The 19401-nt window shown below is 43.6% G+C and overlaps 2 protein-coding genes across 2 annotated transcripts in view; one reads left to right on the top strand and one right to left on the bottom strand.

Moving 5' to 3' along the window:
* Positions 1-5182, bottom strand: part of LOC308398904 (uncharacterized protein) — a 47285-nt gene extending 42103 nt beyond the window's left edge. The window contains exon 1 of the mRNA XM_080885771.1: positions 4693-5182. The gene's annotated coding sequence lies outside the window, so the exon portion shown is untranslated. The remainder of the gene's footprint in view (positions 1-4692) is intronic.
* A 1225-nt stretch (positions 5183-6407) lies between these two features.
* On the top strand, positions 6408-19264 carry LOC308398903 (conserved oligomeric Golgi complex subunit 8-like). Its single transcript, XM_080885770.1, has 4 exons — positions 6408-7753; positions 8215-8422; positions 16362-16914; positions 17379-19264. The coding sequence occupies exons 1-4, from the start codon at positions 7425-7427 to the stop codon at positions 17678-17680; spliced, it is 1392 nt and encodes a 463-aa protein (XP_080741896.1). The 5' UTR covers positions 6408-7424; the 3' UTR covers positions 17681-19264.
* Positions 19265-19401: the final 137 nt, after the last annotated feature.

Below are 19401 nucleotides of genomic sequence, written 5' to 3'. Positions count from 1 at the left end.
ACATATAAAACCGTCTCAGTCTCGCCTCTCTGACGCTGAGCTCTCATTTCTACTCCCAGTGAAGATACCATCGTCTTCAGCTCGGCCTCCAAACCACACAGGTGTCACTACCACCCTGTAAACCCTCCCTTTCATGCTGGCTGCCGTCCTTCTGTCACAAATCACCCCTGAAACTCCACCAAGCCTGCACACTTCTTCATGTCTCTTGTGTGCTGTCCCTTGTTTTGGATGGTTGACCCCAAGTATTTAAACTCATCTATTATTGGAAAACACTGTATACAAGCCAGAAGCCAGATGATATAAGTTAGTTAAACTGCAGGAATGTCTTAAAGATATAAAAACCTTGATGACCGTTAATTTCCTACAAATATAGTATCTAACCAGATTCTTACCCTGGATGGCATTACCTTGGCCTCCAGTAACGCTGTGAGGAACCTTGGAGTCATTTTTGACCAGGACATGTCCTTCAACGCACATATTAAACAAATATGTAAGACTGCTTTCTTCCATTTGTGCAACATCTCTAAAATTAGAAATATCCTGTCTCAGAGTGACGCTGAAAAACTAGTTCATGCATTTATTACTTCCAGGCTGGACGACTGTGATTCATTATTATCAGGATGTCCTAAAAACTCCCTGAAAAGCCTTCAGCTGATCCAAAATGCTGCAGCAAGAGTCCTGACAGGGACCAGAAAGAGAGAGCAGATTTCTCCTGCTATAGTCTCAGGCTGCTGAAGGATTCCCATGATGCACTGAGTGTTTTCTTTTCCTCCCCTCACTCCCATACCGGCCCCTCCCCGAGCGTGGTTCTTCTCGAGGTTACTTCCTGTGACAATAAGATTTTCCTCACCACTGTCACCAAGTGCTTGTTCATTTTACCTTTATTTATACAAATAGTCCTGAGACTCAATGCCTCATTTACAAGAGAGACCTGTTTCAAACAGGCATAATAAAATAACACCAATAAAATATTGAATATTTTACCAAGTGTCTACACAGTCAAACTAAAAACAAGATTCCCAGTGATGATTTCACAAAACCATTTATGCGTCTTTTAAAGTCTACGAGCAAAATCAGCTGAGAGCCTGAAATCCTTCTGTCATGTAATCCATGAGGACGGGACAGAAAAGGAGAATACCTTCTCTCTGAGGTCTGAACAGTGAGTGCAAAGAAGTCCTGAGACCGCAGATTGTGACTAAACTATTTGTCAGATTACAGGTAATCTGACAAATAGGAGACGAGTAAACCAGAAATGAATTTAGAGACAAAATGCTATCAATGAACCATCCTGCATGAGGCTAATGAGGACTAATCAACCAGTGAATATAAAGTACAGTGGTGTGCTAAAGGTTTTGAGCCGGTGATAAATCTTAATGCCGTGATAAACAAAGTCCAACGATCCATTTCTAAGAAAAACAAAACTCCAGCTTCAGCCTAGCTTCAACAGGAACTCGATGTTTGTAAGACTCCACAGCTTCATTGTTAATACATGTACCTTGAGAAGATACAAGAGAGGGAAGTTAGGATTAGGGTTAACCGAACCCTCTGAGAAGAACACAACCGTGGTTTTTTTTATAGATGCATTTCAAAGACAGCCTTAGCAGAAACAGCTGTGACTGTGTACGATCAAAAGCTAACTGCAAATGTTCGAAAACCATGTCGATACCAGGGTACCAGATTATTACCACAATTAATCATCTGCGTAAAAATAGGCAGTTGCACTTAGATTTTGTCCCACAGCACTGACATAAATAGTAAATAACGCAGGTCCCAAGACAGAAACCTGTGGCACTCCATCAGTCACATTTAAAAAACTGGAAGAGAGACCATTAAACTGCACACACTGCTTATGGTGAGAAAGGTGCTTAGCTTGGTCTGAACGGCCCTTTTCCAATAACCTCTGACATAAAACCCCACGATCAACAGTGCCGGAGGCTTTCGATCAATAAAAAGAGGGGTGCAGTATTTCTTTGCTTCCAGGGCCTCGTAGATATCATTGAGAACTTTAAATTTTAAACCTTTAAGTTACAGTACTGGAGAGATAAAATATCATTTTCATTCTGATAGCTCTAAGGTTGATTATTCCTCAGCCATTAAAGAATCTCAGCTAAAATACAGAGTTTGCAGATTGGTTCATATTATTACCATCCAAGAATCATCACCTTTCAGGAGGGCAGTACAAAGGCACACTGGGATCTCTGCTGAAGTGTTCAGTTGTATGGAAAGATTAAAAATATAAGACGCTGGCTCATCTATGATGCTTGCAAGCAGACGCAAGAAAAACGGAGACAGACTGTCTGGACCGGTGACTTTTTAATGTTAATGCTCTTCAAAGCTGTCAGAGAGAGAATTTATAGTCTGCCAACGCGTCCCAGGGACTTTGAGACTGTCAGTGGTTAAGATCAGAAAGTGATCACATTTGGATTTCCTAATAGAAGCAGCGAAGCTATTACGCAGCTGCCAAACCTTAGCCATTGGCATCAGTGTCGGACTTTCTTGAAGCTGCTCAGGGCTGCTTCCTGTCCCGCCCTTTCACTCTGACCTGGCTAAAAGCAGCATGTTTGTCCACAAGGCAGATAAAACTCTCAGAGTAATATTTACAAGCTAAGTTAACACTGTCCATCAATGTAAAACTGACCCAATGTAAATTCATGAAGTCGTGACAAAAGGCTTGCTCATGTAAAAGCTTTAAATTTCTGTTTGTGATGATGCTCAGAGCATGAAACTGTTCCTCGCAGCACCAACCACGCAGCAATCAGTCAAGTCGCTGGTAAAAACTGCTGTGGAGAAATGATGTGGCACATTAATCAAAGATGATTTATCTGGGGAATAAGGTGTGTGGGGCTTTAGTCATTTGTGTTAGATTAAAAACAGTGTGCCTTAAAATAATCAGACACAGGAGAAAACCGATCCCAATTAAAATCACCTACCAGAATGATTTCATTATAATAGCTGAGCCAAAGAGGAGAACGTGCCAGGGTCAAAGTCAACAGCAGTTAAAGACCTAGCTTTATAAAAAACTGTCACACTTCTGCCTTTCTGAGGCTGCTTGAGCGATAAATTTTAAATCCATAAATTCCCACATCTCACGTCTCAGAAACAATTATTCATTTGGCACTACCTCCGGTGCTTGCATGTTAACCTTTCCACTCGTCTCTCTCATTGTGTGAATGAGAGTGAGACGAGTGGCACGTTATCCTCTTCGGTTCAGCTATTTTCCTCCTACTGACTTTCATTCCTCTTGTGTTCAGAGCATACCTCGACCTGCTCCCACTGCAGCTCACGGTGTCATCTGCAAACATCACGATCCACAGAGACTCCTGCCTGGCCTCGTCTATCAGCCTGTCCCCATCACCACAGCAAACAAGAAGGGGCTCAGAGGAGATCCCTGATGTAATCCCACCCCCATCTTGAACCCATCTGTCATTCCTACCACACACCTCACCACTGTCTCTCTCCGTCCTCATACATGTCCTGCACCACCCTCACATCCTTCTCTGCTACTCCCGACTTCCTCATGCAGTACCACAGTTCATCTCGTGATCCATAAAGACACGGTGCAGATACATCATCAACAACCTCAAAGCAACCGCACAATTCAAACTCCTTGAATTTTTTTCTTAAATAACATAATTCTTCACCTGCAAACACAAGATTTCACAAATGAACAAACAGAATAAATCTTGTTTGGTGTTATCAGGTGATGTCGGTTGGTGTCTGATATTCATTTCCTGCTATAACAAAAGTCTCCCAAATATGGGATAAATAAGATATTTCTCATCCTCATCAGCACCTTCATCTACATCCAAACTGTTAGATAATATCTATTTTTCTAACACAAAAATAATACTTAAAATCTGCAAGAACCTTCATGTGTTACTGTCTGCAGACTGAAGCGAACATTTCTGTTTATGGAAACTGGCGCATTTTTCTCAGATCATAACGTGTATGAAAACACCGGTAAACTAACTGAGCAGTGCTGTTGTGGTCAGGAGTGTTTGCTCTGCTCTCCTGGAGCTTCAGCTAACTTCAGGTAATCTCATTAAGGTTCTTCATTAAGCTCATTAAACCACAGACGAGCTCATGTTCAGACTAACACAGCAGAGGAGGTCCGTCTGCTCCCCACTTTAACCCGTTAACTCTGACTCTGTGGCGGGTGTTCCAGATCAACTGGCGTTTAGATCAACTGGCGCCGATGTTGTTCACAGGACACAAAGAGTAAACGATCGTTTACTCTTTGTGTCCTGTGAACAACATCGGCGTGGTGTTACTTGTTTGCTGTTTTCGCGATCGCGTCGCGCATGAGGATATCACCAGGTAAACTCGCCACATTTTTAAACATTTTGTTGTTCAACAGCATCAAGACTGACGGAGTGTGTTTGAGACAACCTCACAAGTGTCACAGGTGACACATTTGGCGTTTTTTGCTGGTTTGTCGGTAGGAGCTCCTGAAACGCAAGACTGCCACACATCTGTTCGACCAACGCCAGTTGATCTAAACGCCAGTTGATCTAAACGCCAGTTGATCTAAACGCCAGTTGATCTGGAACACCGGTGCTGACCTAACCACCCGCCGTACCGAGCTCCGGGCTAACGTTAGCCGAACACTGAGGCCGGGCATCGGCGTCAGGAGCAGCGGCTCCCCGGCGGAACTTGGACCGAGCAGACGCAGTCTGGCGTTGGGCAGCTTACCTCGGTCTGTCGGTCACCGACGGACGGCTTAAAGTTGATCCGGTGAGACGGTGACAGCAACTTGTCGACGGTCCGTTTACTGCTCGGCTGCAGCTTAGCAACTGAATCACACACCTCACTTCCGGTGACGTCATTACCCTTTTCCCCCAAACAACTTTATTAACAAATACGCTTCGAAGTCATGACTGTAGAAAACGATCACTAGGTTGAACTTTTCAGTAGCGCCGTTAACTTAGCGGTATTTATCTTAAATTTCCATTTCTCCAGATTTGACATGTTTCTCTTTGTTTTTATTTTTGTTACGTTTGCCAAACTTTTCCCTTTTTCTCAAATCTTTTCTGGTAAATTTAGATTTTTTTCCTTATAATTTCTCCTAAATGCATCTTTTATTTTCTTGTGATTAAGTATTTTCCCCCTCACATATCTGTCCCTTTTCTAAATTTGGTTTTTAGTTTCTCATAAACCTGGTTACCCGCCCCCTCTAAATTTGCCTCTAATGATTTAAGCTGCACTGAAAGAAAAGCAGCTTTGTAAGAAAATGAAAGCTATCTAAAATGACATTGTGTATTTACAAAACTAAAATAAAACAAAATTAATTAGGAAATTAATTCATTAGTTCAGGGCTGGATTGGGACAAAAAATCGGTCCGGGCATTTTGACTAGTGACCGGCCCACCAGGTATTACAGGAAAAGCCATAAAGCCTTTGAATGAAAACAAACGCTGTTGTGACAGTGATGTACAGTCTTGTTGGTATATGTAGGATTTCTATACATTGTACATCAGATGAAAACTTTGGTTGTAAGATTCAGATAATTATTTATTAAAAGCGAGACATTTTAAATGAGAATAAGAAAGAAAAGTATTTCTTTGTGCCCCCCTCTCCCTGTTAATGCCCTACCTGCCCCCCTGGCAAAACTTTGCTAGACCCGCCCCTGCACAGTTACCAGCTGTCAGCTACATAAAAAAGGATCCTGGTGTTATTTGTCTCTCAGAAACAGTTGATAACTTCAACTCATTCATGTCATCTAAAAGGTAAACCTGTTTCTCCATCACCTGTTCAGCTCTGATGATCCAGTAAGGACATCTCCTGGTTTCATCTTCATGTTTCCCTCTCACATAACCAAACCGACATCATGACCAGCAGTTTTACAGCTGTGGCTCCAGCAAACATCAGCTGATACTAGAAATTAATATTAAATAAATTCTAACAACAGCTGATCCAGCTTAAACGTGCTGCTGTTGTTTAGCGCGACATCTGCTGGTTTCCTGTTTCTGGCGCAAAGTGGGCGATCAACAAACGAGAGAGAAAAGCCGATCAGTTGATCATTGATCAGTTTCATGATTGAATGAGCGAAGAAGAGGCAGCTAACAGCGTAAAGACGCAGAATAAATCCAGCTTTGTGTCTTTTTCATTATAGCTGAAGTCCGGGACAAACTGCGTCTCTTCTCAGCTCAACACGAAACGCGTAATATTTTCTCTGATGATTCCGTTTTTACAGGACGGTTGGCAACTCTACTAACTAACCTTATGAATAAAGTAAAGTTCACTATCAGTAACATCATAGCACCCACCCAGCTGTATAGGAACTCTGTCAGTACAAGTTATTGTAACTGACTGTAAAAAGTCAGCATAACGAAAATAAACTCCACCTAAACTTGGTTCATATCTGACCCAGATAGACTGCAGGTCATAACTTCTTACCTGAAGTTCAGTTCACCTGACACTCGGACCGGCGGCCGCCTCGGGGCTCTCCTCCTCCTCCTGCCTCCCCTTTCCCTCATCCACCTGCTGGCCTCAGTGGGAGCTCCGCCATAGCCACCACCAAACAACTTCTTACACATCTGCCAGCATCTGGCCAATCCACCACCTTTCATTGTTTATACTGTTACAAACAAACAAAAAACCATCGGCCCATAAAAACGAAAAATCACCAAATGCCCGGTATGCCCATGGCCAGTCTATGCATTAGTTGTAATAACGTAATTCGTTTAAATTAATTTAGGCTATTTTTAGCCTCACTAGGCTTTGGTGCAGAGGTTCACTGAGAGGTTAACGAGTGTGTGTAATTTTTCTATTACAGTATCATATATACTTACTGTACTGTAATGTACTTAGAATATTATTATCATATTATTATACAGGTAAATCAGTATCCTAGTAATTATTCATATTGGTGTTGGTGATATTTGCAAAAACATTTAAACAGTCATAAATTAATTGTTGGCCTGTAATCTGTGAAAAAAGTGTTAGACATCTCTCTCATGAATAATTCATTCACTTTCCACAAAAAAAAAAGAAATCCTATCTCAAGGCAGAAGCTGCCTTGATAATAGCTGAGTTATCAGTTTTTAGCAACAGAAATGTCTTTTTCCAGAGAGACGTGGCCAACAAATGTAACGTCACAGTTATAGAAACATGATTTAAGTGACCAAAAAGGACAAAATAGATATAATAACTCAATAAATCAGAGTCACAAATATATTCTATGTATTTCATATATACCTATTATTATAGTATACAGTCAAAACAAAAACAAAGAAACTTCGGAAATGACTTTTTGGCACAACACCGGCAGGTGGCAGTATTTCACCTTTAAGCTTTTTTGACACGCGTCAGAAGGAGAAGAAGAAGAACCGGGACGTGTTCGTCAGCACTGGATGTTCCGGTTGTTTACAACCAGGAAATCTGTCAGTTTGTGAACCGGGACTCCGTGAACCTGCAGCGGTAAACATGGCGGCGGTGGACGTGGAGGATGAGAGCATCCTGGCGTCCATCTTTAAGGACAGCTTCCCGGACAGCTGGAGGGACAACCCGGACTTCGCGGCCTACCTGTCGGAGCTCAGCTCCTTCGGGGTGGAGAAGCTGGGTCGGGAGCCGGAGAGGCTGGCGGAGGAGCGGGCTCAGATCCTGCAGCAGACCCGGGAGCTGGCCTTCTCCAACTACCAGACCTTCATCCGCACCGCCGACTGCACCGAGCACATCTACCGGGACTTCGGGCGGGTGGAGAGCAGCGTGTCCCGGCTGCTGGACAAGCTGCCCCGCTTCGGAGAGAATTGCAGGTCGGTGGCTCCCTGTGGAGGGGATGTCAGCAGGAGGAAACTGGGGTCTATAAAAGTGTCATCATTTACTGTTAGGTTAATAAAAACTTTAGATATTTTTTAAAAAGCACACAGGATGAACTGATCAAGGAGAGAGATGCAGATTATTATTATTGTAGCTCACTGTAGGATCACAAAGTGAATAACTTAGTTATTTTCTTAGGAATATGCCACAGAAGGTGAATTGACTGGGAATAAAACAGCAGCAGATTAATTTCCCTTGAGCTGGCTCGTCAGCCTCCTTTCAGAATAAAAAACAGGCAGCCAGACTTTAGCCACAACCAGAACAAAACTACAGACTGGGGACATTAATGAAAGATAATAAAAGGTTCTTAGAGCTATAAAGTGTTACGTGTTACACATAGTTGTGTTTTTGCTGTTGTGCTGTCTCTCTGAGCTTTGGGGGCTCATTTTGTTTTCAGGCACTTCATGAAAGAGGCGGAGGAGATCGGAGCAAGCCGCCGGATGAACAGCCTCACTCTGAACCGCCACACGGAGATCCTGGAGATTCTGGAGATTCCTCAGCTCATGGACACCTGCGTCCGCAACGGCTACTACGAAGAGGCTCTGGAGCTGGCGGCATACGTGAAGAGGCTGGAGAAGAAACACTCGTCGCTGCCCGTCATCCAGGTGAGTCCAGACCAGGCTGACCAAAAAGCGGGTGTGTTTGGGGTTTTTTTACTGCCTGAATGAAACTGTAGCGGCGGCACTCCGTCCCTATTTCACTCTTCTGTACCGCCGTTAGGAGTCAGTCCGGCAACATGCATTGAAACGCGAGCAAGTCCAAGTATCCTTCTTGCAAACAATATGTTTATTGACACTTTTAGTTTACATGGCAAGACTCGGTCAAAAAACTGTGTCGCTTCCAGCTTATCCAACTCCTCAACTACGTAACTACAGTGCGCCGGAAGCTCAAAATACTAAAAAGCGCTTTAGAATGTTGCACTTCTCTATTCTATACATTTAACAAACAGTATTTTAAAATCAACTAGAATTATATTCTTAACATCAAACATATATATTTCTCCTCTAATCATTTTACCAGTACCAATAAAATTAACCTTTAATTGGCTCTTACATCATCCGGCCCCTAATTGGTTAGGCGAGAGAACTAAACAATTACTAACTTACACATCAATCATTAAGAGCCAACCTAATCGTAATGTCCATGAACAAACATTCCTTCTCTTCATCGCTCAGATGAAGCCTCCTCCAGAAGACACAACTTGTTAACAGGTCTTTCCAGGATGTTGCTTTTAGTTTTTACTTTCAATCTTCGGACTGTTCCACTTGAGTCTGGCAACGTCTCAACCACTCTCCCCATGAGCCAGGAGTTGCGTGGAGAAGAACTGTCCACCAGCAGCACAAGATCTCCGACCACGAAGTTTCTCCTTAGTTTCAGCCACTTCTGGCGCTCTTGCAGAAGTGGAAGATATTCACGAGTCCATCTGGTCCAAAACAAATCTGCTAGATATTGAACCTGTCTCCATCTTTTTCTGGTGTATGCATCATTTTTGTTGAAGACACCTGGAGGCATGAGGGGCTGTGACTTAAGCAGCAACAGATGGCTCGGCGTTAAAGCTTCAACGTCATTTATGTCATCTGAGACGCTTGTGAGAGGTCTGCCATTAATGATGCTTTCAATCTCACACATTATTGTATGAAGACAATCTTCATTTGGCACTTGTTCCTTCAAGAGAGCGCTGAGAATTCGACGCACTGTTCGAATTTGTCTCTCCCAAACTCCACCTTGATGTGAAGCAGCCGGGCTGTTAAAAATCCACTTTATACCTTTTGGTTGTAGGACTCTTTCTATTTTGTCGTTATCCAGTCTTTGAATGGCTTCCCTCAACTCCCTTTCCGCTGCCACAAAGTTTGTGCCATTATCTGACCTCATGATGGTAACTTGACCTCTTCTGCAGATGAAACGTCGAATCGCGTTGATACAGGAGTCTGTGTCAAGACTGTCTGCAACTTCAATATGCACAGCTCTGAGAATGAGGCAGGTAAACATGACACCATATCTTTTGACAGTACCCCGGCCCCGCTTGACATCAAATGGGCCAAAGTAGTCGACACCAGTGTTTGTAAACGGAGGTTTGTCTGGTAGAAGACGGTCTTCAGGTAAGTCTGCCATCTTCTGCTCACCAACCCTTCCAGAAATCCTACGGCAAGTTTGACATTTGTTGATTATCTTTCTAATTGCCGAATTGGCTTGAGGAATCCAATATCTGCATCGAAATTGCGCCAGCACATAATTGCGACCGCAGTGACCAGTTCGTTGATGGATGTCTCTCAAAATGATTTCAGAGATTTTGCTGTGTTTAGAAAGAATTGCTGGTTGTTTAGCATTTTCTGGCAAGCCTGATTTATTGAGTCTGCCGCCAACTCTCAGCATCCCATCCCGAAGAACTGGGTCTAATTTGAACAGCTGGCTGCTACAACTGAGCTGTCCTCCCTCCTGTAGGATTTTGATCTCCTCTCCATGATGCTGTTTCTGGCTGAAACGAACGATTACTGATTCGGCAGCCTCAAGATCCTCCAAAGCAAGCGCTTTCTTTCCCATTGCAGATTTAAATGTCCTCATGTGCACTTGCAACTTTAACTTTTGCTTTTCAGAATCATTTTCATTTTTCTGTACTATTTTTGAGTACTGTTTTCTTTCTTCTTTTAACATCCACAGCACCTTCCTTAGCTTCATTATCCAGGCTACTGCTCTTTTCAGTTTATTCCAGTCTGAATAGTAGTCTATCACACGTTTCATTGGTTCCATGCCTTCCTCAACTGTCAGTATATTAACCGTTGCTGAAGTCTTGACTTCTGGATCATTTTGAAGGTTTTCCTTCTTTCTCACTGGCTGTTCTGGCCATTCGTTTTCATCTAGAAGATAGTTCGGCCCGTGAATCCATGAACCTCCTTCCAACAGATCTTTTGCCTTTAACCCTCTGCTTGCTTGATCTGCAGGATTTTCTGCCGATGTCACATACTTCCATTGCGATGGCTTGGTTGCTTCTCGAATCAGTGAAACTCTATTTGCAACAAATGTTTTGAAGCGAGATGTTTCGCTATCAATGTATCTAAGCACAGTTGTGCTGTCCGTCCAAAAGACTGATTGTTGCAGAGGAACTTGAAGTTCTTGTCGCAGTAATCTGTCCATCCTCACTGAAATCACTGCTGCAGTCAGCTCAAGCCTAGGAATTGTGACTTGCTTGAGCGGAGAAACTCTGGATTTCCCAATGAGAAAGGCACAATGTCTCTTGCCTTGTCTACTTTCCATCAACAGGTAAGAGACAGTTCCATATGCGTAATCTGAAGCATCGAAAAAATGGTGCAACTGCGCAACAACAGTGCATCCGAAACCTGTAGGCTTTAGGCATCTACTCACATGGAAGTTGGAGAGGAGTACAATGTCTTCTTTCCATTTTTTCCAAATTTTTGCATGCTTTTCATTGATCTCTTTGTCCCAACCATGCTGCTCTTTACAGAGATCTTTCAACAAAAGCTTTGCAGGCAAGATGACTGGTGCTAGAAAGCCAAGAGGGTCATAAATTGAATTAATGACTGACAAAATGCCTCTTCGTGTCATTGGCTTGTCTTGCAACCTTATAGTGTAAGTGAAGTTATCTGTTTCTGTGTTCCACTGTACACCTAGAGTTCTCTCAACTGGCAAAGTGTCATGCCTAAGATCCAGATCTTTCACCTCGTTGGCTCTGTGTTCTTCAGGAATTGACATCAACACTTTCCTACTGTTACTTGTCCATTTTGTTAATGTAAACCCTCCACTGGTACACAGAGCACAAAGATCACTGACTAATTTCACTGCAGCCTCTTCTGTAGCTACACTTTTAAGACAGTCATCTACGTAGAAGTTGCACAGGACTGTCTGAACAGCTTCTGGCGATGCTTCTTCCTTGTGATCTTCTGCCGTTCTTCTTAGCGCATATGAGGCGACACTTGGTGAGGAAGTAGCTCCAAAGAGGTGCACCATCATCCTATATTCCTTCATGGGCTCATCCAGCTTGCCATCTGGCCACCAGAGAAAACGAAGAAGATCAGCATCTCTTTCTGGTACGTTGACTTGGTAAAACATTGATTCAATGTCTGCCATCAGCGCTACTGGCTCTTCACGGAATCTTAAAAGAACACCCACCAGTGTGTTAGTCAGATCCGGTCCCTGCAGTAACTCCTTGTTTAGAGACATATCCTGGTATGAAGCCGTACAGTCGAACACGACCCGTAACTTTCTCTTCTTCGGGTGATACACCCCATGGTGTGGTATATAGAACACTCTGTTGTCGTCACGGCTCAACTGGTGGTCTGGCACTGGAACTGCATAGCCCTTGGTGATGATGTTTTCCATGAAGCACTTATAATCTTCAAAAAACTGAGGATTCTTCTTAAACTTTCTGAACAAACATGCTATCCGCTGCTCCGCAACACAATGGTTGTTTGGCATTTGAAGATTCTCATTCTTAAGTGGCAATCCAATGTTATAGTGTCCATTTTCGAAAGGTCGTTGTCTTTTCTACCGCTCGTAGAAACTGTTTGTCTTCTTGTGACATTTCCTCTTTGTCATCATAATTACGTTCTGAAAAATCGATGTTATACTGTTGGACCAGTAGCTTCTCAACTTCCACTAAGGAGATTCGGCTCACTGAGAAATGCGGTTCTTTGTTTTCTGAGTCATTTAGTTCTTTTCTTATGGGTCCATTCACAACCCAACCAATGGTGGTCTTCACTGCATAAGGACCTCCATTTTGTCCATTAATGACACGCCATGGCTCCATTGCTTTTGCACAGTTGGCTCCTATAAGCAGGTCTACATTAGCCTCTATCTCTGGTAGCCTCACTTCATGTAGATAAGGCCACTTCTGGATGTCTGACTGCTTGGGTATGTTTCCACTACTCACAGGTATACTAGTGTGAGTGAACACCTTGGGTAAGTCAACGAACTTGGAATCTTCCAACCCACACACTTCCAGGTCTGATATAACAAAACTGTTCATGAGTTTCTGTTCTCCTGGTTTTTCTTGACTCATGGTACTTAGAAGTATCCGTGTAGGCTTTCCTTTAACATTCAGTTTCCTTTGTAGATCTTCCGTGCAGAATGTTGCCGTGCTTCCCGGGTCCAAAAAGGCATATGTCTCTATATATTTATCACTCATTTTAGATTTGATCCTGACTGGTACTATAGAGAGCACACACTCCTCTTCTCCAGCCCCTGTAAGCCCACAAGTCTCTTGACTGACAGGAACTTGAGCACAAGGTGCCTCATTACCATCAGTAACATCCTCCCTTTCTGTTTCCACAGAACTTTCTTTTCTCCCCATGTGCAGAATGTCTGGGTGCTTTAGTGAACACTCTTTACATTCCATTCTGCGCTTGCAGAACTTGCTGAGATGCCCAGAAACCAAACATCCAAAACAGAGTCCCTTTGACTTCAAGAAATCCACACGTTCTTTGTGTGGTTGATTCTTAATCTTTCCACAAGAAGCAAGAGTGTGAGGCTGCTGACAATACAAACATGGCTTCTCAAAGGCACTTGCTGTCTTGATTGAATTTTCAGTTTTAACGTTTGTTTTTTGCAGTCTTTTGTTCTCGGCGGAAATGTTGGTGGCAAAACTGCTTCCTCGAAACTCCTTCTTTGCTGGATATTTTTCCTTTTGGTCAGTCTTTCCACTTGTCGCTGCACGGTTGTCTGGGATATTACCAAAGAGTGGATCCATAGCTATTTTAGCCTGGCGGTCTATAAAGTTCACCAAATCTGCAAATCTTGCTCTTTTGCCCCTCTTTTCTTGGAGTTCAAATGCTTCTACGCGCCAACGTTCTCTGGTTTTGTAGGGCAGCTTGGATATCACTGTGCGTAGATTGGTTGGATTATCCATCTCTTCCAAAAATTCAACATCCTCCATGGTGTTGCGACAGCCAGTCAGGAACATAGCATAGGCATTTAATGCCTTTGCATCGTCATTTTTCACTTGCGGCCATTTGAGTGCTTTCTCAATGAATGCGCTTGCGATCCTTAGCTCATCTCCATAGTGCTTATGTAGCAACCGTCTGGCCTCACGGTAACCTTTGCTAGGAGTCATGTGTACACAACTGCGAATTAGCTCCTGTGGTTCGCCAGCAGTGAACTGTTCCAAAAAATACAGCTTATCTTGCTCGTTATCAGTCTTTTGCTCTACTGCATGTTCGAAGGCTCTTATGAAGGCCTTATACTGTAGTGCATCACCTTTAAAAACCGGAATGTCCTTTGATGGCAACTGAGCCAACTGCTGCTGTTTCACAAGTAACTCAGTGATTACATTCTGTTTCTGCATGACTGACAATAGATCATCACTTCTGTCAACGTGAGCATTAAGCCCATGAGTGGAGACTGGATGAGACAGTTGTGGTACCTGTGAGTTTTGCACTTGTGAATTAGCGTGACTACTCACATCAGCTTGTTGTGGGAGCATTATGCCAACTCTTTCCTTTTTAACTTCTCGACCTTGCGATCTTTGTATTGACACATAACTGCTCAGACCATCTTCAGATCTTTCATATTCTTTGAGCACCTTTAATTTTGCTTGACTTTCCGCTAGTGCAGTCTCCAACTCTAACTCTTCCTTTTCCGCTTTGACTCTTGCTGTTTCCAGCTCAAGATGTTGCCTAATCCTGGCCAACTCCAACTCAAGTTCTTGCCTTTTCTTCAATGCTGCGGCTCGTTCCAGCAAGGCTGCGTGTTCTGCCTCCTGTTTAGCACGAGTGGAGGAAACTCTAGATGTTGTAGATGCTCGGCTGACTTGAGACCCACGCGAGCTATGAACTGCATCCTTTCTAGCTCCAACCTGTGATGCGCTGTCATCTGGGTTAACAGCTTCTTCCAAGTCATCTGTAATGTGCTCCTGCTGCTCAGTTTCATTTGGAATCATATGCTTATGATCCTCTGCGATCCATTTCTTTGTTGTTTGCATAAACTCTCTTATAGATGCCATTTTGGGCTCAAACCAATTGTCCTGGTCAAATATTTTTTCTTCTTCAGACAAAAGGCTCATAACCTGGTTATTGTGACTGTGAAACTCATTCAGAGCCAATGCAAAGTCACTTTCCATTATTTCTTTCACATTTTGAAGGTTCTGAGCATCACTCATCATTATCTTTATCTCCTTTATTTTGCCTGTGATTGTTCCTAATGTTCGTCTTCTTAAGGCAATCCATCTGTGTAATTTTTCTTCCAAAGCTTTCTCTGTTAACTTGCATGTTCTTCCCACCTCTCTTTCCTCCGCCATCTTATAAGTTGCAGGGGTTTATTGGCTCAATTAGCATGCACTATTTGTCTTCTGCTTAGAATCTTTAATAGACATAGTGTAAACCATCTTCATAACATGCCAAAAACTCCGCATAGACCGCATCAAATCTTGTTTTACAACATGCAGTCCCACAGACAAAGAAAGAAAAAAGAGATCGGGTTTGACGATAGCACGCAGTTAAGTTTCACTTTCGTTTTCCACCAGACTTAACAAGCCTCCAAAAAACGTCTTTTTCTTCTTACTGCACGAAGTACTAAGAGAGTTTGTTACCTTCTTCTACAGAATAATCCAAAGAATTATCCGGTTCGGTGCCAGCATCCTTAAGCAGTGCCTCTTACTTTCCGTTAGGTTGCTCCCTTCCGTCCGAGCGCCGTGCAGCCGATCCTCCACATGTCGGTGAAGCTCAGTTTTTTGACTTATGTAGCGGCGGCACTCCGTCCCTATTTCACTCTTCTATACCGCCGTTAGGAGTCAGTCCGGCAACATGCATTGAAACGCGAGCAAGTCCAAGTATCCTTCTTGCAAACAATATGTTTATTGACACTTTTAGTTTACATGGCAAGACTCGGTCAAAAAACTGTGTCGCTTCCAGCTTATCCAACTCCTCAACTACGTAACTACAGTGCGCCGGAAGCTCAAAATACTAAAAAGCGCTTTAGAATGTTGCACTTCTCTATTCTATACATTTAACAAACAGTATTTTAAAATCAACTAGAATTATATTCTTAACATCAAACATATATATTTCTCCTCTAATCATTTTACCAGTACCAATAAAATTAACCTTTAATTGGCTCTTACAGAAACTCTAAATGTTATTTAGGAAAATGAACTGTTAGGGCTAAATAAACGTTACTTTTCTTTGATTTTCTGTTGTGTGATGTTGGAGAAAAAATGTTCAAATAAACAATTACACGTGTGAAGAGAATTAAAGAGCTCAGGCTCCAGACCGCTCTGAATACTCAGTTTTCTTTTGTTACGTGCACAGCTAACAAGCTCTGGGTGTTGCCCCTCAGCAGGCTTCCAGGTGTTGGCCAGCTGGAATAAAGCAGGCTTTCAGAGAAGGTGAAAAAGCTAAAATGTGACTGCGGGAGGTTGTTGATGGGGCTCAGGTTCAGGTACAGGCTGGAAATCGCTAGTTTAAACTCTAAATTGACAAAAACTGGAGAAAAACAGTTGAGAAACTTTCTCTTTGCTGAGATATAAAACAGAAAAGGTCACTGTGGAGAACATCTAATGTTTCGGCTCCTCTAACCTTTGACCTTCTCCATCTTTAGGGTATCGTGCGTGAAGTGCGTCAGTCGGCTCAGCTGATGCTCAACCAGCTGTTGCAGCAGCTCCGCAGCAACTCCCAGCTTCCCGTGTGCCTCCGCGTCATCGGTTACCTGCGGCGCATGGACGTGTTCACGGAGGCGGAGCTGCGGGTGAAGTTCCTGCAGGCTCGCAGCACTTGGCTGCACTCCATCCTCGCCGCCATCCCTGAAAACGATGCTTACTTTCACATCACCAAGACCATCGAGGCCTGCAGGGTGCACATGTTTGACATCATCACCCAGTACAGAGCCATCTTCTCTGACGAGGACCCGCTAGTGCCCCCCGCCGGTGGGCTCATGGCTGTGAACGAGGGCGCCATCTTCCACGGCTGGGTGGTGCACAAGGTGGCAGAGTTCCTGGAGACCTTAGAGAGGGACCTGCAGCGGGGTGTGGGCAGCCGCCTGGACTCCCTGCTGGGTCAGTGCATGTACTTCGGTTTGTCCTTCAGCAGGGTGGGGGCGGACTTCCGCGGGCAGCTGGCGCCCATGTTCCAGCGGGTGGCGGTGGACACGTTCCGCGGAGTCGTTTAAAACGGACGCGGTGATGCTGAAGACGTTTAACGACGGGCCTGGAAGTGAAGCCGTTATTCCAATAATGCGGTCTCAGTTTAAACTGTTGTCCTTGCGTTGTTGTTCTTGTTGGTCACCTTCGGTCTCGGGCTGGAAACCGCATGAACGTACATGGTAGACTGTACATAAAAGATGGGCGTAGCCACTGGGACATTTGTGAAACCATGGTCTGAATTTGGAGTAATGACCGCTTCAGCCTGTAGGGGGCACTAATAAAACCACAAAATCACCACACAAGCTTTTTTTGTGTAGTAAAGTTAAACTTTTGGTCCAATCAGTCAATGAGAAGAAAACTTCACAAAATTAGTTTAAAAGAGAAAAAAATCTTTAACCTCTTTTTCTTTTTTTGCCCTGGACTCTCTTCTCAAAGTTATTCTTTGTAATGGCTAAAATAGCTTAAGAAGTGCTGAGCAGCAGAGTTTGGTCTGAATCAAATCTGTTGTCTCTCCGCAGGTGTTCCTCCCACCCAGCTGCACAAGTACGGCCATCTGGGCTCCATCGACCTCGCCACAGTCCTCGAGCCTCTGGACTTCCTGCTTCCTCAGAAGGAGCCGCCGGTGCCAGAGGTCGACATTACGGCAGAATTGAGCAGCCTGACGTTTGACATGGAGCCCAAAGAACCGGCGCCGACCCCATCCGATGTCAGAGACTCCAAACCCGGAGCTGAACTGACAAAGACAGAGTTTAAAGAGCCGAAGCAGGACGAGGAGTGAAGGCGAGGAAACGCTGGCTCTAAACTGTATCCTGTGACGGACATCTGTCAAAACTGAAGCATTAAAATATTTTTATATATGTGAGAAAAAGGCTTTAATGGTGACATTTCTTCTCTTATTTAAAGGTTTACTCACTAACGTAGAAGGAAAATAAGCAAATAGTTTAGTTTGCTTCTTTTTCCATCGATGATGGAGTCCACCTGATTTTAACTCTGCTCTCGGAGATCTTCAGCTCGTTCTCGTCCTTTAAGAAGGAAAAACTGAATGTTTGTGTTTTCCTGGTAACGTGTCAGAAATGTGAGAAAACCAAAAGTTTGGTTTATTATAGGAAAGTCCTGAAGGGCAGAAACTGACTCTGCATTTTCATCCAGCGTCGGCCTCATCTTTGAGCTTTTTCTGCTGAGGCAGCTGGGAGTTGTAGTCCGTCAGCTGGGAGTTGTAGTCCGTCAGCTGGGAGTTGTAGTCCGTCAGCTGGGAGTTGTAGTCCGTCAGCTGGGAGTTGTAGTCCGTCAGCTGTGTCTGATTTACATGGTGGGTTTGTTAAACTGTCTGGACACTTAAATCTTTCACTTTGATTCAAAGATTCATTGGAAATCAATAAAGATCAATTATATTGACGAGTCAGTCTCATGTTTAAAGGAGCGTACTGCAGTTTCTGCACAGTCACGGTCAGTCTGAGCTGATCTCCACCTGTCTGGAATATCTGAAGATAAACTCAAGGATCTCCACCTTCACAGATCTACAGGTGAGCACCTCGTGGACGCTACTTCCACCAACTAACAGCCTTACTACACCTGCCTGTTAGGTCTTATTTTCCTGTTTAAAAATATAAACCTTCCAGTGATCATGTTCTCCCTCTGCGTCGTGTTTGAATCGTTGGTTTTTGTGTAATTTTACTGTCAGACGGCGACGGGACAATTCAATGATGTAATGCTGTGTTACCATAGAAACACAGCATTTCTGGCACAACTTCAGTGACTCACAAGGTGCAACGAGAAGATAAAGGCGTAAAAGGTCCAGCACTATGCGGCACACAGTGGTGTTACCGTTTAACCACACGCCAAAGCATGAAATTGTAATCAATAATAAAGTTTATTTATGTCGAACATGTGGCCCTCGGCCCCAGAGGCAGCCCACTGAAGGGTCACGTTTGGTCCGGCTTTACAAAGTGAAAACTGCAGAGAAGTCGGTTTGCGTTTTTCAGTGCAGGACCCCGACGTTACAGGACAGTTAGAAATGTTTCTCATGATGATGTTTTTATCATAAAGATGTAAAATACTGAAGATCAGCCATAAACACTGAGCTGGAAACTATAACGTAGTTCAAGCAGACTCGCTGTGAAAGGTTTCACTGCTCTCTAAAACAAATATTTTAATAAGAATATTACGTCTGGCAAAATTTGAAGGAGGATTTACACCTTAGTCGTTGTTTAAACCCTGAACCTGATGTGCACCTGCACGCTGTAGCCGTGTAACCCAGAGTGACCGTGATTGGTCCGTTCAGTACTGCCGTTTGCTCTTACAGATGTTCATCCACCTCTGCCATCCTTCATCTAATCGACTGGAGGAGAAACGTCTCCAGCAGCGAGTGTTTAGGAGCAGAGCTTTATTTCTTCCTTCTTCACTCACAGAAATCCTGATATGTAGCAGAATCTCTGTATCACGTCGCCGCCCTGCAGACCGAGCGCGCTCCTGCCTCTGTGGTGGAGGTAATGAGCAGAA

Source organism: Rhamphochromis sp. 'chilingali' (assembly GCF_963969265.1).
Source record: "Rhamphochromis sp. 'chilingali' genome assembly, chromosome: 6".
NCBI classification, from domain to species: Eukaryota; Metazoa; Chordata; class Actinopteri; order Cichliformes; family Cichlidae; genus Rhamphochromis; species Rhamphochromis sp. 'chilingali'.
This window is presented reverse-complemented; position numbering and strand designations above follow the sequence as displayed.

Bases quoted from the DNA above. Each gene is read 5' to 3' on its own strand.
- LOC308398903 (XM_080885770.1), top strand. From the start codon at position 7,425: ATGGCGGCGGTGGACGTGGAGGATGAGAGCATCCTGGCGTCCATCTTT. The intron at 8,423-16,361 runs GTGAGTCCAGAC...CTCCATCTTTAG, and splicing joins CGTCGCTGCCCGTCATCCAG to GGTATCGTGCGTGAAGTGCG. The intron at 16,915-17,378 runs GCGGAGTCGTTT...AGAAGTGCTGAG, and splicing joins GGTGGCGGTGGACACGTTCC to CAGCAGAGTTTGGTCTGAAT.